The sequence below is a fragment of the Anabas testudineus genome, chromosome 11 (assembly GCF_900324465.2).
Source record: "Anabas testudineus chromosome 11, fAnaTes1.2, whole genome shotgun sequence".
NCBI lineage: Eukaryota > Metazoa > Chordata > Actinopteri > Anabantiformes > Anabantidae > Anabas > Anabas testudineus.
This window is the reverse complement of record NC_046620.1, coordinates 19,174,309-19,200,967: the sequence shown is the minus strand read 5'-3', so window position 1 is coordinate 19,200,967 and position 26,659 is coordinate 19,174,309. Positions and strand designations below refer to the sequence as shown.

The following is a 26,659-nucleotide window of genomic DNA, read 5'->3' as shown; positions in this document are numbered from 1 at the left end:
AGGGTCAGCAGTGAAACAACCAGACAAAGCAGTGAAACACTCATTTCAGCCTGCTGTTAACTTTTTTTTCTTTTAAGGAAACATGCCTGAAAGTGGAACAGGACCACAGACAGGAAACAACTAACTTATTGTGGACTTCCCCGTCTGGACTTGTAGATTCAGCAAAGTAACGGGTACATTCCTGTCCTCAGAATGCAGTGACTGTCCAAATTCACAATGCGAGACAAGGATGACAAAGCAAGACTACCTCCAAAAAACCTCCATTTATTTACATTTATTTATACACCAAATTTCACTTTAAACACATGTTAATGTAATATTTAAATTAGTTTATTATAATCAATGTTGACTGGGAGGACTTTTTGATTGTGCAGCACAATGACCATAAGTTGAATTAAGGTGTAGCAGCAAAAGAAGAAAAGAACTGTAAAATCAGCAAACTGTATTATCTTAGGACAATTGTTTTATCATTAAAGTGAGTCAGTGTCCAGAGACTCACTTAATAGTTTACTAGTTGCAAAGCAAAAATGTATCAGTTAGGGCTTCAACTCTACTGGATGTTTAAGGCTGTTGTCTTAATTTGTTCACCTAAATTTGGAACATGAGCAAACCAGGCTATTTACTTAGTGGCAAATTAAACTACACTCAAATAAAACTGTGCTCTCTCTCTCTCTCTCTCTCTCTCTCTGGACATACTGCAGTCCCCTCCAAAAGTATTACATATTACACAGACATTTGCGTTTGCGATTATGACAAAGATATGAGACAAATGTTGAGACTCATTTGGTGGGATTCACACCTTGATAGGTTACACAGTCTCACACAGCATCTTCTAGGTCAGATCTTCTGTACCAAATTGTAACATATGACTGGCAGGTATTTCTTGTTACTCAGGGATGTGAGACTGTTTCAGAACAATACATAGATTGCTTGTAGCCTTGGCTTTTAATTAAGACAATTTTATATATAAAACCAAAAAGAATAAATCACTGGTAAAAAAGATAAATCAACATACATTTTGGATCTGAAAAAAAAGAGGGAAAATTCATCAAAGGCATTTCACAAACATCAGGCATAGTCAATGCAACAATTTGATATGACCTGAACGAGAAAAAAAAACTGTAATAGCTAAATCATTTTTGCCATTTGTAGAGGTGCAATATCAAGTTACTATTTTCTATTTGGAGTATGTTTATGAATACATTGCTATTAAGGGCTATTGTTTGTGGTATTATTGTGCAAAATAATAATAATACTTAAATATAATGAAATTACTAGAATTTGTAAAAAATGTGTGCATTAATAAAAATCTACATGGAGGTCAAGTATGGCCCTTTTTAAAATGTATTTATATAGTGTTCAAATCAATTCCCAGCAGCAGGTTTACAAAAGGTCATACTGTCCATGTATGTCAGTGAGTACAGATGCAGAGAGGATGAATTAGTAAATACTCCTAGTAGACCTATATTAGTGTGAGGAGGAAGTGGTGAGGTTGCAGCATAACATAACCGCAAGTTTGGAATAGACATTTTATTTCATTGGGGTGAACTGAGATCTTCACCCATGCTGTTTTTGTCGTTGACATGTGGTTCCTATCTCTGGTATTTAACGATGAGCCTGCTTCTCGTTTTATCAGCGGCTGCCCAGGGAAAACATGTTGTGTCTATTTGGAGGCTCTCCTGCATTATTTTAAGGCTGGGAGCTGCAGGCTTGGTTTGAGAGACATAAAACAAGAGAGTTGCCTTTCCTTCTTTTCCAATAAATGCACAACTTTAAAATAACCTTGTATGTACCAGCCTATCTATATTTGTTCTACTAGATGTTGACTTAGTGGGATTCAACTGAGCCACACCAGATTAGCTTTGCAAGCCAGGAGCTGATTTATTTAAAACTGTAGGCTAAACTAACCGAGCTGTATCAAGTCACAGGTGAGCGAAGACTAAGGCTTGAACAAAGGCCACGTTTTGACTTATGTTAATTATAAACATGAACAAAACCCAGAGTTACAAGCAAAAAGGAAGTGCTTGTTATTTGTAAAAAGCCAATGAAAATGGTGAAAACATGTTATTGTAGGTAACCATGATTTTTGAAGCTTAAGTGGCTTACCAGTCTCGCTGTAGACAGTCGGTCACTTGAGTGAAGACAACTTTGAGACTGAGCAGAGGTTTCTACCAGGGAGCCTGGAGGCCCAGTGGAGTCCGATCCATGGGACTGGACAACTGCGGGTGACAGACGTCTAACAGGAGAGTCTGGTCTCAGTGGGGAGTTGGAGACATGACAACTGGGTGGGGAGAAGGAGGAAGGGGGAGCTGGGGACCGGTGAGGCCTGGGCGACAAGCTACAAGGTGGAGACAGCTCCCTTTGTGGAGTCAGACACTGAGTGCTGGGGGAATGATGCTCTCTGGTGGATACAGAAGCTGAAGCATCGTGGCGTCTGCGGGCGAACAGGGCTCTTCTAGCGCTGGCTGAGCTCTTTTGGATAGAACCCTTGGGTGTGAGCAGTACGGATCGGCTGGGCTCAGGTTCCTTCGGATGGCCTCCTGGTTGAAGTTTTTGTTTGTCAGAGGAGCATTCAACATCTTTGGACCCATGGCTTTCCTCACAACTGCCATCCTTGTCCTTTGCATTGCCTTCATCATCTCTACCTTTCCTCAAATCAGAGTACTGATGGTCCTTTTCTTTAACTGGGTGAACTGATTGGTCTTCACAAACTCCTAGGATAAGAAAAACTCACTTTTCAGTACATTTTGATTATTTACATTCACTTCGCTTCAGATACACTACTAACCAACTGGGGTCTCAGGTTCAAACAGCTTAATATCTGTACTGACCTGTGATCTACTATTTTACAGGTCCTGTGAATTCTAATTTCAAATTTCATGTTGCTAAATATGTAGAGATGGCCAGGAAACAAAATCCTACTGTAGCAGCTTTGTGGCCATTTATTACAAGCCAAGCACATTTTTCCCTGGGTGTAACATGTATGAGCCTCTCTCATGTTTTCACTAGTCCAACCTTTTCCCATCTATGTTCCATGTTATAACGTGTACACACAGGATTAGCTCACGGTTAAAGGATATTAATCAAGTTAAAGGTTTCAAACAAGAAAATGCATATGGCTCAGGTTACAGCAGTTTTTATTACACTGATCTTCTAACTAATTACATGGTCTATGGTTTCTTTTCTAGAGTTGTTCTTTCTCTCCCCTTACCTTTGTTTTTGAGAGTAACACTGCAGTATTTGCAGTTTGCAGATGGTGTTGAGCAATGGGTGCACGTCTGCAGCACACTGGTATTCTTAAGGTGGATTCTACATTCTTGACAATGGCACTTCCCTCCACCTTCACTCTGCACCATGCCATGCTCTTCATTTGATCTGTAGGTGTGAAGACAGCAAGAGGTTTCAGTTTGGTTCTCGAATCATTTCCCTGTCAGTTGTCTATTGATGCTGCTCCGTTCAGGATGATAGTGACAATCAATATGAGTGTAACTGGAGCTGACAGACAGGCTGCATGCCCTTTAGCACCTGTGAGCAGCTTTTTAGTTCCTTTATTTATCCAGAGTAAGTACGCTATCTGTTTTACTACACAGTGAGCTCACACTGTGGCAGCTGGTCCTGGGATCCACCCTTCCATGTATACTGAGGGTCCCTCAGAAAGGCAACCACTTCAGCAGCAACAGAGGAGCTTTCATAAGCCAAAACAAGACCCCACCTCCCACTGCCTTATAACTCCATCACAGTTCACACCACCACTCAGTCCAAACACGGGGGAGGCTGCGATATGGCCCAAGGTCCGGTGTTTGCTGCGAGCAGCCAGTAAAAACATTTCAGAGAGGGAGGGAAACCCTGGCCCAGACCAGCTGCTGCTCCAAATAGGCATGAAAAAACATGGAAAATAAAAACACATTCCTGTGAAAAACAACCATCCTGATTATAATCAGCTGTTTTTTCTTGTATTTTCACTACAGGCTTCATGAATGGATAAACTGAGCAGACATCATAAAAAGTGGCTTTTACACACAAAAACTACTTTGAAAAAATGAAAGAGAACCCCTTTTCTGTCATCCTGTACTCGTATGCTATAAATCAGCTATATTCATTGACTTCTTATGCAAGACCCATTCACAGTCAAGATTCAAGTGCTGTGCCTCCCCCATGCCAGCAACAAAAAAAGGCAATGTTCGGCTACTTTTCTGCCTCAGTTTTGTCTTTTTGTGCCTCAGACAGACTGAACAGGCGGTGAAGGAGAAAGCAAGCAGGCGTGAGGATGACTCACTCTTTTAGGAAGGCTGCGATGAGCGTCAACATGAGTCACAACAGGGATTTGTTCACAGACATACTCCCCAACCAAAAAGAGACACACAGATGGCACCTAGCTGCACTCCCTCGCAGTATTTATTTCTGATTGATATCAAAAGTACGGAGCATGTCTGAGTTAGCCAGGCTTCAAATTATCTTCAGAAGACATGTGTCGGCTTGAGTTAAGACAAACAGATCTGTAAAAAGTGTCCTTTTAGAAACACCTGTGAAAATGTTGTTCTGTAGTTTGTCTAATATAACATGGCTCCACATAGTAAGAAACTGCCATGACATAGTAATAATAAAAATAGTTATAGCCGAGACTTAGCAGTGTAGTCAATTTTGACATTTGTCTATAGTTTCAGAATTCTAAAAAAAAAGGCAAATCAGAAAGGTATTAGACAGAGAAACCTGGGGGAAACAAGACCTAATACTCTAAATACTCTAAGAATTGAACTGGCTGAGAGTTGGAGATGGCATAATGTCTATAAAGTCATACTGGGAGATTAGTATGAAGCTAGACATATTGACATGGTGATGACAGGGGGCATCCACACAAGAGGTTTCCTCAGATTATTGTGGGAAGTCAGTATCTTTTATTCTTACACATCTGCTAACTTCTGCAAGATTGTGCTTTTTATTAGTAATTAACAATTTTCACTCTTTTATGCACTTAAACCTAATTTAATAACATTATCATTATAATTAAAAGATAATTGCGTAGCTACAACACTGTGGCTGTTGCTGCTGGCATCTCCTTAAGTGGGTTTTCATGTGTGTTGTCCTGCCCTAAAATCCTTGTTATGCAGGATGGGCTGTTGCTTGCTTGCTCCATGCATCCAGGACACGCTGAATAAGACCAAAAGCGGCTTTTATGCAGTTGCAGGTTTGTCAGGAGTTATAGGAGCGATCTTCACACATAGCATTCGTTCTTGTAATACTGTGATTTCCTTGCTGGTGCTCATCAAAGTGATTATTAGTCTCTCCCATTAACTGGTCATCAGACCCAAAACATCAAGTGGGTCGCGACCAGTGAAGGGGGGAGTAAAACAACATGCTACCAGCAACTTCTGTACACTGCCATATGATTTTGATCAGAGTTTATAGATTCCACGCATTTTGTCAGTATCAGTGTCTGTGCCTAAAATATTTTCACATTCACACACTTTCACACATTATTTCACTCTCACATATGCAACAAAATGCTGCTCTGTTGAGCCTGGCTGTGAAGGAGAGCAGTGCTGCAACACTAGCAGGTTGAAATGGACATAACACATTCGGGTCCAGTAGGGTAACGACTACATTTTCTCAGTGTTATTTTAGGCAAATATGACCATATCAGCCCTGTAACTGATCCTTGGAATCTCTATAAACAATTCAGTAGGGCAGTAAAGAACAAATCTGTTCTTGCATGAGTCCCATTATTACACTTTGAACAATTATACAATTATGCACTCAACTGGCACTAAATTCAACTGCAACTATGTCTGATTGGACCTTGTCACAACACATCTGACAGTCATTATACCCTCCAGCTTATTTAGGTCTATGCTTAGCTATAACAATGGCATTATAGTATATCCACTGTATTAATGTTGCTGGGCCATTCTCCTACAACTAAAGGCCTGGTCAAACCCTCCTTACATGTTCTCTCAGCATATTTCCAGACTCCAGCACTTTTCTTTTGATACAGTTTATCTTACTATTTATATTCCATATGGCAAGTTCCCTTCAATTAGTGAAGCTCTACGTACGTATGTACATAGGTTTAGATGTATTCTGCATGTTCTGTTTGTGTCAATTTGAGGTAATGAAACATGCTTATGCTCAACGTGAATGGCTGGGATGGTTGGTGTAAATGAATCTCTGCATGAGCAGAGGAAGCTTGGTAGTTTTCCTGGCGTCAGCCCCTCAGCAGACGGGCTCTGTTGGTGCAGACGGCCAACCCTTGGCCTCTACAACATGATGAATAGACAACAGTAGGGTTTGGTAATATGTCTATAAATATATGAAATTATATGTTTTCATATTGATCAATATTGATAAATTATCAATACAGTGTAGACACAATGAAGGCTTTTAGCTGCAGGTGTAGGTCACACACAATTTATGCTTGGATACCAATACACCAGCTCGGCGGTTATACAGGTTAAAATGTAAAATGTTGAAATGTAAAAAATATGCATCAGGCTGCTTCACTTGCACGTGTGTTTTCCTTGTGCCACGTGCCATGAGTCAGTTATGTACTCCAGTAGCTGTTGTCTAATCTCAGAGATAATACTGTTTCCAGGCCCAAACTTCAATTCATTCTCCTCATTTCAACATTTGCTGAAACCTCAGCAAATACCCCAGAGTGAAAAAACAATACAAACGGGTACTGGAAAAAAGTAATTTTAGTCCGTTTCCTGCGCATTAATTTCCTCTCTACAAAAACAAAGACAATAAAAAGGAAATGACGGCTACTCACTCTCTTTACCAATTTCAGTCTAACAATAGTATTTGTGTTTTTTTGAAGGGAAAACGAGCATGATGATATTTATAGACTTTTCCTTATTTGAATTATGCCGTAATTTAGGACCTAAACAGGTTGTTTTTGACTCTGTTTACGTAGACAGGTCTATGAGGACAGGAAAGATCGTCAGAAATTACAACCAACACTACAAGTTAGTTGTGTGGCTTTTTGTGCCCTTCAATAGTGAAAGTCAGGTCACAAACCTGCTAGTAATGCAGTGCTGCTCTACTTCACAGTTGGGCTGTACGGTGCAGCATTTTGCAGAATAGGTGAGTGAATTGAAATTTAACATAACAGTTTATTGATCCCCTGAAGTTAAAATCCTGTCACAGCTGCAGTTGCACAAAAACAAATGTTTAAAAAACAACGGAACAGAATTAATCTAGAATATAATACAAAAATACTAGACCAAAAGCATTACAGTAATAATGACAATATACATTATAAAAATAACAATATATTTGACAATGTGAAAAATAGTTTGGGCAAAGTGGAGAGAAAGTCTCAGTTTACACCCTGAGTTTGAGGAAAAATGGGCTAAAGTCCAACGCTATTATCATTAGTATATGGCAGTATACAAAACATCCAGCTAGCAGCTTCTCATCTTTAGCCAGTGCTGCATTAATTCTGTGAGTAACTTGTTAGTTGAGTTAAACTGTCTCAGTGCCCTGTGTCTGTACTCAGCCAAAGATTGATTGATGTAGCTCCAGAAAATCCAGCAAACAAATCTTCACTTTGGAGGATCCCAGTTTCAGAAGTCACATCCTCCCAGTTACTGTTTTCATTCATATAAAAAAGTTAAAAATCAAAAGATTAAGCTTAATAACAATAGAATCATCATCAAGAAGCATTAAAATGAAATAGCTCATTCATTCAGCTGTCATTTCAGTATGCTGGAAACACATTTACCTACACTTAATGTTCATTAAATAAACATCAGACCATATATACTAATAATAAACAATTTTGATCCAAAACCTGATTTTTCATGTTTCATGGGAACAAGGTGTGTTCACTTACAATGATTTGTGCAGCCCTACATGCAACTCCAGCTCATTAAACAGCAATAAGCACTGCGTAGTGGTGCAACCGGATGTTGTACTACAGCAACTACAGTATAGTACATTTTCTGACACGATATGTCTTCATCCTCTCCATGATCATGATGAACTATTATTAACTGTGATTAATTGAATAATGAGTAATCAGTGAGATCCTTAATAGAAATTAATTTATTTTTATACAGCACCTATCTGTCAAAAGGTCATACTCACCCCTCAGGATGCCAAACTTCAGCAGGTTGTTTATTTCTAGAGCAAGACGGAACTTCTTTGTCCTCTTTCTGCTTCTGTGCCTTCTCTTCCTCTTTTCCATCTAACTTGTCGTCATCTGATGAGTGCTGTCCTTTCCCTGTTTCCTCACAGTACGACTGGCTGTTGTTGACCTACACTCAAAAGAGACATGGGCAAATTCACCAACTCTGCTCCAGCATGCCCATGGAGACAAAAATTGGAAATTTTCATTGAATATATAGCATATAGCTTTATAGCATATGTTAAATCTGTTCAATTTTTTTCTCATGATTTACTTATTTTCTTTTAATATTCATAAATTTAGTTTTGCCATAGTTATCAAAAAACTGGAACAAAGTGTCTTTCTTTCCTTCTTGATGATTGAGGGTACCATAAAGCACATACTCTTTTGCTAACAGTTTATATTCAGGTCACCAAAGCATCATGAAGAGGCTTGCTATGCTAAGATACTAACAATGTAAACTATGCCATGAAAAGTTGTGACTCCATTTATCCTCAATTTGGGGACTACAGAATCACTTAATTTTTTTGGAGTCAAACACAATAGTATAATATAGTATGAGCACCATCTGCATTAACTATCCTTTCTCCTATGTCTTTCTACATTCAATCAGTCGAATAACACACTGTAATAGAGATTGACAGTAGGTGGTTAGTGTTGCAATTACCTCAGTGGAGCAGGGTCTTTTGTTGTCCTCTTGCTCCATGGACTTGTTTGTCTTGACTGACATGGGTGATGTGGTGTAGATAGATGGACTTAACCTCTGCTTACAGTGCAAAAGAGCAAGAGCAGTCTTGCTGGATAGGCCAGGTGGGTTGGGGTCATAGCCACTGGTAGACCACGATGAATACACTGAGGGCTTCTGTTCATCCAGAGTAGAAGGATTTGGCTTTATATAGTTCAAATAGCACCAGCTATTACAGGTGCCGGACAGCAGACTGGGGAATGAAGGTTCAGCATGTGTGATGGGAGAGCAAACACTTGGTAGATATGACTGATTCTCCTCTTTGAGATTCTGATTGCATGTGTCCACTGACTCAACACATTCAGTATCCCTCTCCTCTTCTTCTTTTACTCGTTTCTGCTGTTGTTGCGACTCAGGAGGGAGTTCTATGCTGTTTGATGGGGAAAGCATACGCTTGTTACCCCCTGTGCCTGACAACCTCAGGTCAGCATCAGACCATAACTGAAAGTCTGGACTTATGTTCCTCTGGTTTCTGTATTCAGCAGTTGGGATACCTATATTGCATGAAACAGCATCAATTGCCTCCTGGGGTCTGGGGGAGGTGGACTGAGACAATGTGGTGTATATAGCACATGCTGGTGTGAGCGTCTCTGTTTGGAGACGTACTGCCACTGAATGAGATGTGACTGGCCTCAGTAATTCCAGACTTGATGTGATGTGAGGAACAGAGAGCTGGGTGTGGGAATGACTTACTCGAACATCTGAATAATCTTCATGTTGTAAAGGAATCTCTAACTTTAGCCCTGTAGATACTGGGAGGTAGCGAGCTCTGGCTGCCCCAGATGGTCCTTGTGTATGATAGGGTTGTTGTGCATGAGAAGCTGGCAGATCTGTATGAATGTATGAAGCCTCCTTTTTTACAGGATGTACAGGTGGAGCAAGTGAGGTTTCCGTTCTACCTGTTGACTGAATATTTTGACTGAGTTTCCACTGTGAGAAAGTCCCTTTGAAATGTGATCTAATTGTATGAGATAAAACCGTGTCACTTGATAAAGGCGAAGTAGAAGATCTACTGCAGTACACAGATGTTGGGCTTGTTTGAGAAGATGTGCTAACTGTCACATGTTCAGGACTAGGGTTTGGGATGGTACATTGCTCCTCTTCCTCCTCATCTGGATCTTTAACAGCAGTGTGTCTCATAAGAAGACACTTTCTTCTCTCCCTCCAGCCAACTGCAGAGCGCTCAGGGGACAGACAACTGTAGTCAAAAGACTTACTGCGGGTTTCTGTCATTAGGACACTAGGTTGTGGGTCATGGGGAGCCTGCTCAGATGCTGAGCGCCTCATCTCTTTGTGCTGATGGACCCTAGGCACTGTTAACATGTGAGGAGCTCTGGATCTCCTCAGTGGTGTTGACATTATCTCCATGTCTGGTCCTTTTGACTCATCAAAAGATGTGGAAAGACTAGATGCATAAGATGCACTACTGTCCTGACTAGGGCTATGGGGCAGGGATGTAGAGTCAAAACTGGACTCCCCAGAGGACTGGGCAGCCTCAGCTAGACGTAAGCGCTTCTTTTTTGGAGGAAGCTTTTCTATAGGAAGCTGTGCCAGAGATGGGCTTCTCTGTGGCCACTGAAATTCATCAGGTTTTTCTGAATGTTTTGCTGTAGACACTGGCTCTACTAATGTCTCTGTGCTCATGTTAGAATCTTCTGTCACTAGTATTTCTGGAACTTGCACACTGTGCTGGCGGGCCAGCTTTCGAGTTGAGACTTTTGTCGACTGATGGGGTTGGTTCTGAGGCACCAGTTGATATTCTTCATGGGGTGGAGAGTTTTTTGTTCTCTCTGCACCTTGATTCTCACTGTACAAAGATTCTTGTTTTTCAAATAAACTAGTATGTTGAATTACTGAACATGTTTGCAATGTAGGTATCCTGGAACCCCCATAAGCTACATTGCTTTCATCTCTACACTGACCAGACAAGAGGGCCGTAGAAGGTACTGTCGGAGAAGAAGGGTCATCAAATTCAAAACTCTCCTCTTTCCTCCTCTTGCGCATTGTTGAAGGTCCTGCTCTGACAGCGTGGTTAATCTGTGAGCATTCTGTTTGACTAATAACCACTTCATTTCTAGGATTATGTGCCAAGCACAGACTTTGCTTGTGTTTCTTATAACTTTCCCAATCTTTGCATCCAGTGCAACAGGCCTCACACCTGTATGGCTGTGGTTGACTATGTTTGTGGTCAGGCACAGTAGTTGACAGTATGCTGTCAGGATAACTTTCATGTTCCTCTTTTGTAATTTCAGCACCTAATGGGATTTCAATGGCTGGTTGCCGTCTTAACATCCCATAACGACGGGATGCCTGCAGTTCAGAAGGGGGTCGTTCATCAAAGGACTGACTTTGACAGAATTTACTAGGGCCTTGACTGGAAAGGTCAAATGCACTAGGTGCAGATGGCATTGACTGACTTCTTACCAAAGGCGTGGTGGATGTTTGTCTAGATGGCTGCTCTACATTTAGGGATGGGTTATGAAATTTTTCACATGGAACTCCCATGGTGATGGAGCCACTGTTTTTATAGCCCAGATCCCCAGGTGTAGGACTATGAATAAGTGGTTCTTTCAAAGGTAAACTCTTTTGAGACTCTGAACTATTCTTTCTTGAGAGAGAGAATCGCCTTGGTTTCACACTGTCAATTTTACTGGTATCCACCACAGCCTCATTGATGGTGATAAGTTTCGTGATATGGTCAATGACCTGCTTCTTGGGAACTGTGAATGGGATGCTTTTGTCCTCCTGGCCAGAGGGTTGCTGGTTATGATGACGAGACATCCTCTGTAGGTGTCCGAGACGTCCATATTTGCCGAGGATAATCTCTGCATAGCTTTTGGCACTTGTGTTTGGAGGACTGTCCTGTGACTGCTCAGTACTTTCAGAACGAGAGAAATAGCCAGATTCTGTACTGCCTTTACTGCCTAAAATTAGAGATGATGTCTTTTCATCAGATGAATCTTGAGCACCTTGTTTACCCCTGCTTAGACGCAGAGCCAGTCTCTTTTTTACTGCATAGGAGTCATTGCTTCCTGCATTGCAGTCTTTGGCCCTGTCTGTTTCATGACTTTTGATTGAGGCTACAGTGCCTTCTGTATGGCCAGAGGCTGATGATAGCTGTCTTGTTTCATCTTCTGACTCTGTGACTTGCTCCTCAGATCTCTGCTCTCCAAGTGCCAGACCTGCCTTCACCCTGTGGGTATGCGATTTGCGATGTTTGTATAGGTTACTCTTTGTCTTAAAAGAGAAGCCACATGGGGCACAGGGATAGGGTCTTTCACCTGTGTGTGAACGAATATGTTTCTGTAGGACACTAGGTTTTGCACATGCACGGCCACAGTAGGTGCAGACATATTTACCTGGTCTCTGAGGTTTACGCTCTCGTTTCTGTTTTGGGGTACTTTCCTGCGTTTCTGATTTAGACTGGCTGGGGTCACCCACTGAGGAAGCTGAAGCCCCAGGAGACAAACTGGAAACTGTGGCTGTCTTTGTTGCCACATGTTTGTGTTCAACCCCTGTATCTGAATCAATGCTCTGCCGCTGGTTCCTGAGACGTTTACGTTCAGGATTCTGTCTTCTGGATTGTTTAGGTTGCTGTGTTGTTCCATGGGGCTTCGAGGAGGTAGTTTGTTGCGTTTGTGAGGGCTGAGAGGGAGACTTCAGCAGGCCTTGATGAGGAGACTCTGGTTGACAATGTTCTAGACCTCCAGACTGCTCCCCAGTTGTCAGGCAACTATGCAAGGCCTCCATAAAATGGAAGGACAGCCTCAGGTAGACACGTGGGATGCGTCTGCCTGTGCCAGGCTATGAAGTTCAAACCAATTCATCAACTGAACAATGAGTTTAATGTAGGTGAAATATGTCAGACTAAACCCAAATGGGTTGACTGTCAGTCTTCATAACTTTCACTTGTGTTAAACTTAATGCTTGACAGGGTGATGATACCATCAAATGTAGAATGGCAGCAAAAGAGAAAGCAGCTGTGATAGGTCACGTCCTGTGGAGGAAGCCCTCTGAATTCCTAAAGTAAAGTATCCCATCATGAAGGAATCTGTCGGTTTCGCTGTTGCAAAGTGATTCTCAGTTGGCTCAATTGAACATTTGATTGTCTTCCCAATATGAAGATCTGTGAAAACAAACAACTCATTATATAGAATCAGGCATACAATTCAACAATTCAAGACAGAAGACCCTCTGACCCTCCTCTTGACAAATATAGATATTTATGTTTCATGTATTACATAAGAAGTGTATGTGTCAGAACATTCAGATTTCACTTTCCCCCGGCTGCTGAGTACTTTTAAATTACAATGTTTTATGTAATACTTTTTGTATAAAAATATATCAGAATGCAGCAAGTGAGATGATCATTCTGCTACTGTAGCATTTACCAAGAGATGCAACATATTCAATGACTATGACAGGAACATTTCAATAACAGCAAAATCTGATATTGTCATAGTCTAATTTCTCACCAGTCATGGACAGGTATGTAATTTTCTGATGGAAGTAAGAGCCCCTCCTTGCTGAGAAATAAACTTTCCTTCAGTAAAATAATAATAAATTATTTAATGTTGTCCATATTTCATTACATTAAATACATTACAATATATTTTAAAATAACAGTTTTTTGAGTTTTAATGAAAATGGATCACTTGAGGTTTTCTTTGCATAATTAATTACAGAGATTAGCGACTGTGGTAGTGCCTCAACATACTCTAACTAATGCTGCCTATTTGACACAGGGTGTTGTCCAATATTAGACCACAATTCATTTAAAATGATGATCATCTGACAGCACTACTGTACAATAGTGCTGAATTAGAACTAAATTCTACCTCTTTTATTACTTTTTAGGGTACAGATAAATTTGTCTGATTAACTGTGATTTTAGATACTTAAAAAGGCCCAGTCAAGAGAAGGCAAGGAATGGCTGTTAGCTATGAGTGCATACACAAGGTGACTCAGTTGAGATACTGAAGAAAACTCCAGTGTTTTTTGTGCCAGCACACTGAAACAGTAAACAAGGCATCCCACGCACTGACCAGCTGGTTTCTACACCCACGTTCTGGTGGAAGACGGCAAAGCTGTTGGATTATATTCAAATTACTGGTAACAGGTTACTAACCATCTTTAGTTTCACTTGTTGTAACAGCATACATGCCAGTGGCAATATTTGTGTATGAATTTTAGATTAAATTGCCTTTCTTTGAGACAAAAAAACAGGTATACTCCATAGGTCTACTGTTCAGACCATTCATATGTCAAAGTCTCAAATATCTTGCATTGAGGCTAATAAGTGCTGTATGTAGGTCAGATAGGTAGTATAACTGGGTGAAGAGCTTTTGGGGAAGAGCACCCGCATACTCTGCATAAAGGTGCAGATAGATGATTGATTTGATTGATTCCAGGTGGTGCAGAACTGCAGGACCACCTGAAACCAAGTATCGTTTTCTAAATTGTGCAGTATATCTGCTCATTTACACTTGCATGTGTCGGACTTGTTCCAGAAATAACTAAAATGGTAAATGTAAATGGTCCGCACTTATATAGCGCTTTTCTACGTAGCAGGCACTCAAAGCGCTTTACACTGCATCTCATTCACCCATTCACACGCACAAGCACACACACATTCACACACCGATGGCAGAGCTGCTATGCAGCTGACCTGACTCACCGGGGGCAATCCTATGATTGGCAGTCAACTGCTCTACCTATTGAGCCACAGCCACCCCCAAAACTAAAGAAGAAAGCCTTTGTCATATGCCACAATAACATTGGTCCTCTGCATTTAACCAATCCCCCTGGGGAGAGCTAGCATGGAGTGTCTTGCTCAAGGACACACCTGGTGTTGGTTATGGGGTTCGAACCCCAAACCTTCTGCATCTAAAGCCAATAATCTACTCATTGAGCCACCAGGCCACCATAAAGGTCATTAATGTGCACCTCTCGTAGTGCAAATGAACCCAGCTGGCGATGTTTATTCTTTATCCCGTCTCTCCACATGGATCCCCCAGTCCTTGGATCCCTGCCTTTGTGATTTCCCCTGGGTGAACCTCTGCTAGGCTCTGCTAGGAAACACACATTTATGTGTAATGTGTTAAGATCAGACAGCTATTTGCTAGCCTATTGGCCATTTTCTTTGTAAGAACTTAATATCAATATTTTTTAACCAATCCATAAAAAATGAATACAACTTCTCTTAAAGACTCAAAACTCAAAACACTGTTGACTTTTTATGGTGTCTGAGGGTGCTCATTGAAGTCTAATACACTGCCTAAAACTATGTCACTTGACTCAGTGTCGGTTGAAAAAATTAGACAGGAAATAGACAGGAAGAGGTCCAGTCCACCTGTCTGCTTAAGGATAGCAGCCTGAGGTAAGATTAGCTGCAACTAGTGTTACACACCCAAATGTCTGACCAAACTGTCCATGGTGAAGTTGTATTGTGGGCAATGTAGGCGCCAGGTTTTGTCAAAGATGAAGCGCATGTGGATGATACCTCTCCAGCATCTATCTGGTAGTTTTTTGTCTACCATAATTCCATCTTAGCCCAAAAATGTGACCTTTTTCTCAGTGAACATTTTGACACAGAAATTCAACCTTATTCATTTAAGTGTTTTGGTAACCCAGTGAGTCAGCATGCGTGATAGCAGTTTAATGGTACTGACTCACATTAATGAAATGCAGCCATTAGAAGTGCAACTAATAACACCTTTCCCTGAAATTCAATGCAATAAACATGTTGATGGGGTATCATCAGGCATCGAGTAGTGATATGAGCAATCTGTGCATACTCTATTTAATCTGTAAACATGCTCCAGCAGCACACAGTAACAATATGAAACTGTACATGTAAGCATTGTGGGCATACAGTTACAGTCTGAGCAGCAAGCTCTAAACCTACAGGTACTGAAACACAAGACCTCATGTTAAGTTAAAACAAGTCTCTTACATAAATCGTGAAATGTTTCCATTCTCACATCACACAGAAAGAGAGTATTGTATAAATGGCTTTTTAAAAATCTTGTCAATTTCCTCCTCTCACACTAATGGGTACCCAGCGGTGGTTCCTATGGTAACGGCCCTAAACCATGTGGTAGCAGATGGAAGGAGAGCTGGAGGGCTAAATTTATCTTCCAGCATCCTCACTGACTACAGAGAGCGAGAGAGCGGGAGAGAGCGAAGCAGACGAAGGTGCCTCCCTCCTAGAAGCTACTATTTCTTTCTTTTGGATAGAGAACGGTACAGATCTCACAAGAAAATCAATACTTTGGGAGTCTTGAATCCAGGCTACATGGATACCATTCTTTTAGGAGGAACCATAAACCAGACAAAATTCAAGCATGGGCATGACAAAGAACACTGGATAAAGATTCATGAAAAACTGAGAATAAAGCCATATTATTCTCAATAATTCAACAAAAAGCACAAATAGTGTAGTATTCCAAAAGGCCAATGCATTAGCTTTACACGCAAAAAATCTGCACTGAAAATAAGCCACTTAAAAAATGGTTTCTAACAGCATATCTGGATGTTATGTAAAACGGAGGAATTTCACTGACAATTCTACGATGAAACCCACTGAAAACAATGTGCTAATTTGGCTCCACCATCATCTTGCACACTAATCTGACCTAAGAAACACAGTGAATGCCCTCATCTGTTGTTGTATTTCCACTGCAATGTCAGCTGTGCATTTACGACGGTGTTGAATCCGAAGGCACAGCTTCATCAGTAGCCTGATAGCGGCGCACTCTGGGGAAAGAGGAGGAGAGCCCTCTGGGAGTCAGTGCATACACAGCCATCCCTCTGTATGTGTGTATGTATGTGTGTGTGTGCGTGCGCGCCTTGGGAGAGCTCTCCCGTCCACAGGAGGACATGCCAAGCATAGGAGGCTGGATGTACAACACAGGGAGCTCATTCACTCCCTGTCTGAGCTGTGAGCTTTAATACATACACAGCCCACGGACCACTCACTCCATGCGCTCTCCCTCTCCTTCATTCACACACAGACACACACACACACAAGCACAATCCCCCTCACTGCAGAAGCTGCACTGTCTGCACATGTTTTAAACAGCAAAAATATTCAGCTCATTCCAAATGTCTCTGCTCCGCAAATGATTCTTGTTCTTTTCCCCCCACCAACGTTCACAGTCTCATTACTGTAGCAGCCTTTTGCAATAACAAAGACCTGAATGGAGTACTGGCATCACATCACTAACATCACCTTACACACATAAAAATGACTGTAGATGACAAAAGGATATCAATGGCTTGTTTGTTTGTTTGTTTTTTATATATATTTTTTACCTGGTAGCAGGTGGTGTCGTCCTCCGATTGTGAATGACTAGAAGCAGGGAGAGCCAGAGAGAGGTGAAGGGAAGGAGAGAGAGAGAAAAGGATGAATGAGAGTGACGGTGAAGAGAGAGGGGTAATCGAGGCTCCGCTCTACGTGCACTGGGCTGACAAACAGGTAGCTGAGTATATTATGCGTATGAATGAGGAGGAGGGGACACTCTCTCCCCGTCTATATCCACCTCTTTCATACACCCGACTGTTAGTGTCTCTCTTTCAGGTCAAAGTGAAGTAGCAGCTCCTTATTTGGAAGTTGACGTAAGCTTGTGTTTCTTTTGGCAGCCGTCTCTGGCTGCACAGCTGGCAAAACGGTGAGAGGTAGAGAGGCAGGGTGAGTGGTCGCTGTTTTAATTTGACCACCAGAGGGGGGGGGGGGGGGGGGGGTTACTTCATAATATTTTTAAAGCACAGTTTTGCTATTCAAGTCTCATTTTCAAGAATAGGTGGAGTGGTATTGCTGCTGCATTCTTAGAAAACCCTGGAACCTTTGAAAACATGTAAAGACCCCTGTGGTAAAAACAGCAAGAGGGGCAGTGGGATACGTTTTTTAAGAGCAGTTCTGCACACACACCACAGCGCAGCGTTCATGCTCCTGCCAGGGGTCCATCTGAAATGAGCCCAGCCAACTCTGACATCACTCTCCGCTCTGTTTTACCATGGGTTTCTTTTCCTTTTTTTTTTTTTTTGCCAACTGAGCAGGCTGCGAGCTTGCAGACGAGGGGATACCAGCCGGTGGGATGAAGGCAGGCAGTCAGCCGCTCCTCTGGCCGGGTGTGAAAAGGGGAAGCTGAGAGGGGAATGGAAGAGTGCCCAGGGGTGTCCATCCTTCACCAGGCAACAGAGAATCCTTGTGACCAGGGCTCCAAATATGAACAAGCTATGTGAAAGCCAGCTCTGATACTGACATTTCTGGATTAAGAACATTTTAGGCTTCAATAAAACATGTGAAAGAGAATTTAGACTATTACTCTACCCTAGCAAATAAAGAGGCATCTTTGAGAGTCACTTTGCCTTAATCATTTTGGATAACCCTAAGTGGAAACAGCAATAACAAGGTCAATGGGCACAATAAGGGTTTTTACAAAGTGGGTAAAATAAAACAAAATTCGAAAGTACAACAGACAGGGCATAAGTCATCAAGGTGTGTGTAAGCTATGTTAATTACACAAAATACATTAATTTGCGTGAAATGTGTTGATGAGTCACAATGCTTGCATTGATCCCTAATTATAGCAGTTTTTACTCCACAGCATGCTGTAAATGTGTCTTTAACTGATAAAGCCTGGACTTACCAAAGTATCATCAAAAGTGGGATTCTTTAAACAAAGACCTAATAAAATGGCTCTGTGCTTTATAAAACTGAAATGGCTGCTATAGTGAGGCATCTCACAACATCCCTGCATTCTCCAACCTGAAAAGTCTACGAAGCGAAGTAATCATTAACGTTGTACTGTACAGAACCTTTTGAAGACGGATATCAGCACATTTCTGAATCCCAACCAGCCATGTTATCATGAGCGTTAGCAGGCTCTCATCAATGCGTGTTTGGTGCGTTGTGTAGGTCATCTGCATTTCTGCAGTCCAAAGATACGGTATATATGTTTTCATCAGGCTACTATGGATCACGTGATGAATGCACAGTTTGTAGGTGTATGCTTGAATATGACAGCAGCTCTTTTAACTTCATCATCCATTTCTTCTGAGGTGGTTAAATAGCACCTGGCTAGAGAACCATTTTTCTTAATTTACCAACTGCTAATATTCACATAAAAAGTAGTAAATGGAAATTTGAACTAAACACATTTAATTAACTTTTTGTTAGGACATTTGTTTAAAATCGAATTTAACCCTAATTCCAGTGTCTCTGCTGTACTAGCAGAATGGAGAATGCCAAAATAGCTACTTTAACCAACTAAGGCAAAATCCAATTTATTTCCTCTTTTCTCTTTTTTTTACCTGAGACAGTGCTGGTTTTTTAGCACACACTTGCATTATTTTTTAGTTTCTCAATCAAGTCACTTAAGTATTCATCTGTTCAGTTCTCTGCATATCTGCAGTTTTGTGTCTGCACTTGAAACTAACTGCTGGTGCTAATGAAAAAAACACTAGTTCAAAATCCACAGATTCACTAAATCTCAAGTTTGAAGCTGGAAACAGAAAATGGTTGCTGGTTATAAACTAATGGCCGATTTATTAATAATATGAACTATTGTATGTTTAATTTATCACAGTTAACTGTGCAAAATGCTACACTAATAAAAAACATATGGACATGTTAGAATGTAAAGTTGTAATAAATAACTGCCAGTTCTCTGACAATTATTCATATGTGATACATACAGTTCTGAAGTTGAGACTGAAATCACAACAAAAGCCCCAAAAATCCCAAAGCACAAAGACAAAACTAAAACTCAGGTCTTAACCGAACCATGGCTTTGGAAAACTATTACAGAAGTGTTAGTGACCAAGGTTTAAATTTGAATGTACAATTGTTAAAAAAAGACAAGATTTTGAGTTGTGTAATTACTCGATTATTAGAAATATTGTATGGTACGATCTTCCCACACTGGACTTAACTCCCTGTTAAGACATTTAATATAATAACAACAATAAGCACAAACAGTGATTAGGGCCCCAGTCTTATGTGGGTCACATTGAGGTGACATTGTTAGCAGTTGAGTAGCCTTGAATCAGGAAATCCTGAATTTGAAAATCACTTTTGTCATATGAAGTATATTGTCTGAAATATGTGCATTAAAAAGCATGTACTGGACATTCTTAGCATTATGTGAACAATAACTACATGTATAATCACCACAAGAAAATATATATGAGCTTCACTGAATTAGTGGCTCACAGCAAATGATGTGCAACTCAAGATAAAGAATAGTTTTCTTATTCTTAGTCTTAGTGTGACACATCTCTGGCATCTGATTTTTACAGGTTTGTGTCATTTTATTTGAGTATGACATGAAGACTAATGTTGGCTCAGCAAATCAAGAGGTTTGCCTATGTGCACCTGGGGCTTGTCTCGATGACCTTGTCACAGTGTGAACACTATGCTACCAAACACACTTCTTTAACAGGAACATTTCTTTTTGTAAGGAATGTAGGACGAGAAAGGGATGAAAACAAAAAGGTAAGGTCTCATAATTATGCCCTCTTTTTTCATTTAAACTAATGCTGTGAATTCATTTTGTACCTCAAGCTACACAATACATTAACATTTAGCAGTGGCTGAACATGATGGGCTATTTTTAAAGATGCAGATGTAGAGGGGTAAATCTATCTAATTTTACCCCCATGCCAGCATGTTATCTGCAGAACTGTGTTTCCCCTGCTCCCAAAGCCAAAAGGTAAATGCTTCTATGAAATGACAAGGGTTGTGTTTGTACAGTATTCCTGTCTTTTGATTTACTTAGAATTGTTACAGACAGACAATCCTTTATCCATCTTTTTTTTTACCACTGCATCACATTTTTTTTTTACTTCACTGTTTTACCTTGTGTTTTGTCCGTGTCATTAGTCAGCTACTTGGGGCAACCGTGGATCAGTTTGTAGGGCAGTCGTCTACGAACCCCAGGGTTGCAGGGTTAATTCTCACTTCCCCCCTATTCCTGGCCATGTGTCGAGGTGTCCCTGGACAAGACACAGAACCCCAAACCCTTGGCACCTCAAAGGGACAGCCTGTCCATAAGAATTTCCCAAATGGGATTAATAAAGTATCAATTATTATCATCTTTTTCACCTGCAATGCTAACAGACTGAAGCTAACACTCGATTAAGGTTTTTATTGCTGTCAGTATTCCCACAGAATATTTTTGGTTTCAAAATAATGCTAAAAGTAGCATATAAGGCACACAAAGGCATCATGACACTTGGACAACATGGACAATTATGTGCAAAAATCTCCCAGGCACAGAATGGGATATCACAGACTAATTGAGTGGCCACCAAATCAAGATAAAAAAAAACTGGCCTTCTAAACACTGGCTGATCCATCAGGTCATCTTTAAAGTCAATGGGCATCTTCCAATGTCTAATTGCATGAACCCATCTGATCCAGGGAGATCAGCATTAAGAAGGAAAGGTATAGCTAGAGAGCAAGCGGGGCTGAGGTACTCAAGGAGTTACTGTTACTGTTACTTTGCTCATAAATGATAATAGATTTAAAAAAATGCAGCTGCTCAAGTGTCACAAGTGACTTAAGACTTACTGGAGAAGTAAACTGAGTGTTTGCATGCTGACAAAGTTGCTCTTTATTAGTTCTGAAGGTCTAGACATAGCAGACTTTAACACTATGCCAATAGCTAAGAGGTGGAGCAATAAGTCAGCCAGAAGGAGAAAGAGATTATTACATTACATACATTGCAATATATACACAATTGATAAATTAACAGCTTTAATGGATTTTCTAAAAGGGGCCCAAACAAATCGAATGTTACCTAAAACGTCAATATTGTCAAACACAAATTCATCAGCCTGGACCTAGTTGGTTTAGGGTGGAGTGTCAGCAGCAGCGCCCAAGCTTGGGACAATGCTGGCTCCATTCTGCAGCGCCACAGAGGGACTTTCTGGGCTTTGTGCCACCTGTCAGAAGAGAGAGAGAAAACACAGGCAGTTTCCTCCTCAGCATCCCAGTGGCCAGGTCTTCACATATGGCCCTTAAACGCCATTAAGACAGCAGAATCTGTCACTGCCACATCCTACTAGAGTACAGGGTGGTCTGTAATAAGACAGTCTGCAGTACCTAATGACCTCTGAGATGTATTATCACTTCCTGTTTAAAATATGGGAGTGCATGTGTGATGTAAAACACATTTTGTCTTGTTGTTGAGTGCAGACTGTAGGTTTTTTGTATACAGTGTTTGTACCTTGCTATAAAAATATCAGTTTGCCCAAATCTAAAAGATGGATGTACTATTTGCATGTGTGTGTATACGTGTGTAAAACCAGTCAATAAATCCCGACATATAACCATAGCCACAGGACCTTGCCTCCCTCCAGACACCCAGCCACAGACAGACCAGAGACCCCCCCTTCCACCATACAACCACTGACCAGAAACAGATGCCCCTCTCAACCTCAACTAGCCCTGATTGCCACAGAAAACTGCGGTGTGACCAACACACAGTAGACTGCTGCTGCCACAACTTAAAGAGTCCATGTTGAGAAATAGCCATCTGAGCTCTAAAAAGCTGAACAACAACAACAACAACAAAAAAAAGAAAGCTCCACTTGCTAGACGACCTGACTTCCCAACAGCAGACCATGTTGACAGATGTTGTGCAGAGCTCAGCTGTGGTGGGTGGTGCTGGTCCTAACCCTACTACCAAATGTTCCAATAACGTACTAATTCCATGTGTGTCAACTGTACCTTTTTTGGTTAAACAGGCCCTATATGTTCTCAGGGTGCAGTAATTAAGATTTTTAATGTGAGCCATACCATGACTCCATACACTATGATGTACTTACACTGTACTCTCCAAGTTCTACATACCAAGATACATTTTCGTTGGTATACTACTGTATAGTTCTTTACATAGTGACATACTGTTTGTTTGAGGAGGTTTCTTGCTTTCAACTGCCTGTTTATTACTCACTGTGCTGAGGCCAGACTATGCAAATGAATATTCGAGTGTAATGGTGCTGAAACCAAAACTGTGACACGCACATACACAGTCTCATGTGCAGTCCTATCTAGCAGAACCCTACAATGATGATAATAATGTGTAGTTCTAAGAATGGACAAAACACTCAACTACCACACAGGATGGGTCTTTAAGATGGCACACACCATCTGAACTGCTCCAGTATACACACGGGGCATGGACATGAGCGCTCCCTCTGACTAAACCTAAAACTAAGGTATTGTTGGTGAATAAAGCAGCAGCTCAGCAACCACAATGGCATAAAAAATGAGAAACAACAGGTAAAAAGAGAAAAACTGTGGCTTAACGGTGCTTTTCCTACGCATTGTCTAACATGCATCAAGATTCAGAATATATGATCACATTACTATGTTACATATATGTACATATTATATGTACGCTATCAGTACTAGCTTTTCAAAAAAGGATGTTTGTAACTAACATTATACTGATATTAAATGTTAATCAGCCGATGCGCTATTAAAGACGAACCTGTTGTATTTGGTGATTTTATGTATGACAATGTAGTAGCAGTAGGAAAGAGTTAAAAAAGTACTGGAAAATATTTATCCTTGTCAAACAACAACAGAAAACTGATGTGCAGTGACAGATGTCCAGCACAGACCACCAAAGCATTAACCGATTCCTTAACAGTTTTGGTCAATCATGCTCTGTCTACTGATCTGCACGTGTGGTCCACCACCAAAATCCTATTTTGAGCCAGGAAAAACCCTGCTTATAGGCCGCTGGAAGCTGTGCCAGACACTGGCTGATGTTGCTGTAGTTCCTCGGTCAGCAACACAGGCTGATTAAAGCCAATACTTCATGACCTTAAATTATAAAAACAGCAGAGGAAAGGCTTTGAATTAGTAGACACTGGTTGTATGTGTGACTGCCAAATAGTGACAGAGTTTACTTTAAGTATTCAGTACCAAAATGCTGGAGATTCCTTTTTTTGCTCTTTCTACTTCCCAAACTCCAAAATATATCCCAAACCAATGGCAATCACTATAAATAAAATAATGTTCTATTAATATTTATTTCTATTTACACAGAGGCTCACTGACAACATGTTCATTTACAGGAGAGTGGGGAAATTACATATTTAAAACAGCAGCCAGCCAAATCAGGAACAAGGAAAGGGGCACAAAGCAGCGTATAATGGCAGGCATTGTACAAGCAGAGAGAAAACAAGTTGAAAAAGCTGCGAGGAAATGCTAAATATAGGAAAAATGACCAGCCGCTTGCTATATCTGTCCCCACATCTAAGTTAGGCTGTTCTGCGAGTGTTTGTGGTTGTGTGGTTTCAGGGTGTGAGCTTGGGTTTCTGTCAGGCTGCTGAGTGAAACTGTGACACTGTTGGCATACACACACCAACATTATGATGACAAAGGAACGCTGCTGAAGGCTACACCTGCAGTCAAATTCATAGTCTACATCTCTAAAGTCAGCATGAATCAATAATTCTGGACTTAAAGCAGCTCAATGAATTCACGTGTGATTCATTCAAAAACTATTTTATCAGTTGTGTAGCAGGAATCCCCACTAACACTCTCTCTAAAGCTTTTTTACACTCAGCAGCTCCAGACTTTATACCTGATGACATCAGTATAGTTTTACTTCTCTAGACTCCTGTTCTGTTGCATCAAGCCCAAACTTTACCAGCATAATAGCATGTTTGATGTTGTTTCCATGGTACATAACTCTAAATCTAACTCAGGTGGTTTAGAGAGAAAGTGGCCCTAGTGATGCTGGAACCATTTGAATTTACACAAAAACTTAGTTTTCCTATATATTTATTCTTATTATGACTAGATACATAAATTATCATGGAATGTTGAAGCTAATTCAAAAAAATTAACACAGACAGTAAATTACTAGTGGTGGTCACTGCAATTATTCAATAATAGAGCTCAAGTGTATCTTGAGCAAACTATTTCTGAGGTCAAGAATTTTTTTTAACTTCCGTGCTTATGTTGTAGCTTATGTTGAAAGCTAGCCAGTCCATCTGCTGATGAAGACTGTGGAAGACAGTCCTGTGAAATATGACACTGTAGGTAATTTGTAACAGCAGCAAAAAATGATCAACACATATGTTTTGATGTCTACCCATGAAGTTTATCAATTTAAATTTTAAAAAATTGGCAAAATTATGACAAAAATTAGGAACTATCACATTAGAGAATAAAGATTTGAACACATATTTTTCTTCACATCAAAAGAAATAGGCTGGTACTGCTTCAGTTTTACGATTCAATGCACCAAAGATGTTACAAACCAAATCACTACCATTATCCTGAGCAGTGAGAGTGCACGGCACATCAACACATCAACACACAGAGCCAGAGAGAAAAGCTGGATCAGGAGGCTAATGGAAACCAGTGAATAGCTGATAACAACCACATGCACAGTCCTCACAGGAGCCTGAACGCACGCAGCGGGCAGTAACTCGGTATGATGTGATATAACTCTGATGGATCAATACTAACACTGTTGAGCCTGATGCATCTGGCTGTGCTTTGCGCTGGGTTAAGCGGGATACAGAGTACAAAAGTACATCCAAGCCTGCTTTTATTTGATGCTCAAAAAACAAACTAAAACAAAAAGTCGCTGACCTTTAGTGCACCCACTTCATTAAGACAGAGTCCAATTCAAAGGCCAGCATACCAATTTTTGCAGAAAACACAGCTCAGATAAAACCCATCCAAATACAGTGAGCTTCTTTTGCTTGTACTGGACTGTAAATGCAAGCCAATCTGCTTGGATCTCAAGGTGATGTAATACTGGGAGAGAGTAGCCATATGTTATCTTATTTCACTAACAGCGAATCAACAGACAGGGATGAGGGAGTCTGCCAAGGAGCCTGCCTGTCCAGGAATCTGTAACATCCACACAGAGAGACTGGGAGAAGCTAGTGTTACTGTAGGCAGTGGTAATATTTTGACACACTCTCATAATGCAAAGTAATAATTGCCACGTGGATGGCAGTGATACTGAGGTCTACCTGTAGCTACCAGCTGAGTCAGCAGTAGCTCTGTGTGAAACCAGGCTATCTACCGGTGCCGCAGTTTCCATCACAGCAGGATCACGGACACAAGACCTACTGCGGGAGAAATCCAGGAAAACAGACACAACTGCTCTTACATAACACAAAAGCCTGCAGTCTAGTACCATATAGTCCTCACATCGCTCTGAGAATACACAACCTTGATCGGCAGTGACAATGTCAACAGGAGTAAGCAGAGGAGACGAGGGGATGCAGTGTGGTGTGGACGTCACTGTGATGCACTCCAATCAGTTTCCATGCATCTCCAAAACATATTCTCATCAGCAAGTGGTGAATACAATGCTGCATGTTTCCACTCTGTTCAAGCTGCTGCAATGAATGTTTTTATACAATCTATGGATCAAACTATGCAAAATGTCACTCTTACTGATCCCCAGAGAGCTACTCTGCCATTCCAAGCTCATTGTTTTGGTCCCTTTACTGTTTTGGTTCACAGAAATAATAAAACTCTAACTAACTATAATTTTCCACATGATGTAACTTTTGAGATCCTGCCATACTGTAACAGTTGAAAAGCCGTAATTCTTCAGTAGGTGGGAAATGGTTTAATGTTGTTCACAGCTAGAAGCGCTACATAGTGAATGTGGAGAGGAGAAACCTATAGTCTGTTCCGACCCTTCTTAGCCATGATTTAACTGTATAATACTGAACAATAAATAATTGCTCACAACTCGCTCTTATTCAAACATTATGACACGCAACAGTTTGTG

The 26,659-nt window shown here is 40.8% G+C and overlaps 1 protein-coding gene across 3 annotated transcripts in view; it reads right to left on the bottom strand.

The window, feature by feature from the left end:
• hivep3a (HIVEP zinc finger 3a) overlaps nt 1-26,659 on the bottom strand; it is a 34,355-nt gene that overhangs the window by 1,723 nt on the left and 5,973 nt on the right. For 2 of the 3 annotated variants that reach the window (XM_026349298.1, XM_026349296.1), the window contains 4 exons: nt 8,793-12,996; nt 8,086-8,255; nt 3,212-3,375; nt 2,107-2,714 (listed from right to left, as the gene is read on the bottom strand). In XM_026349298.1, coding sequence (XP_026205083.1) covers nt 2,107-2,714; nt 3,212-3,375; nt 8,086-8,255; nt 8,793-12,620 — 4,770 coding nt within the window. In that variant the 5' untranslated portion in view covers nt 12,621-12,996. Of the gene's footprint in view, nt 1-2,106; nt 2,715-3,211; nt 3,376-8,085; nt 8,256-8,792; nt 12,997-17,186; nt 17,587-26,659 lie in introns of those variants that run through there. The other variant, XM_026349299.1, reaches the window with a different exon arrangement.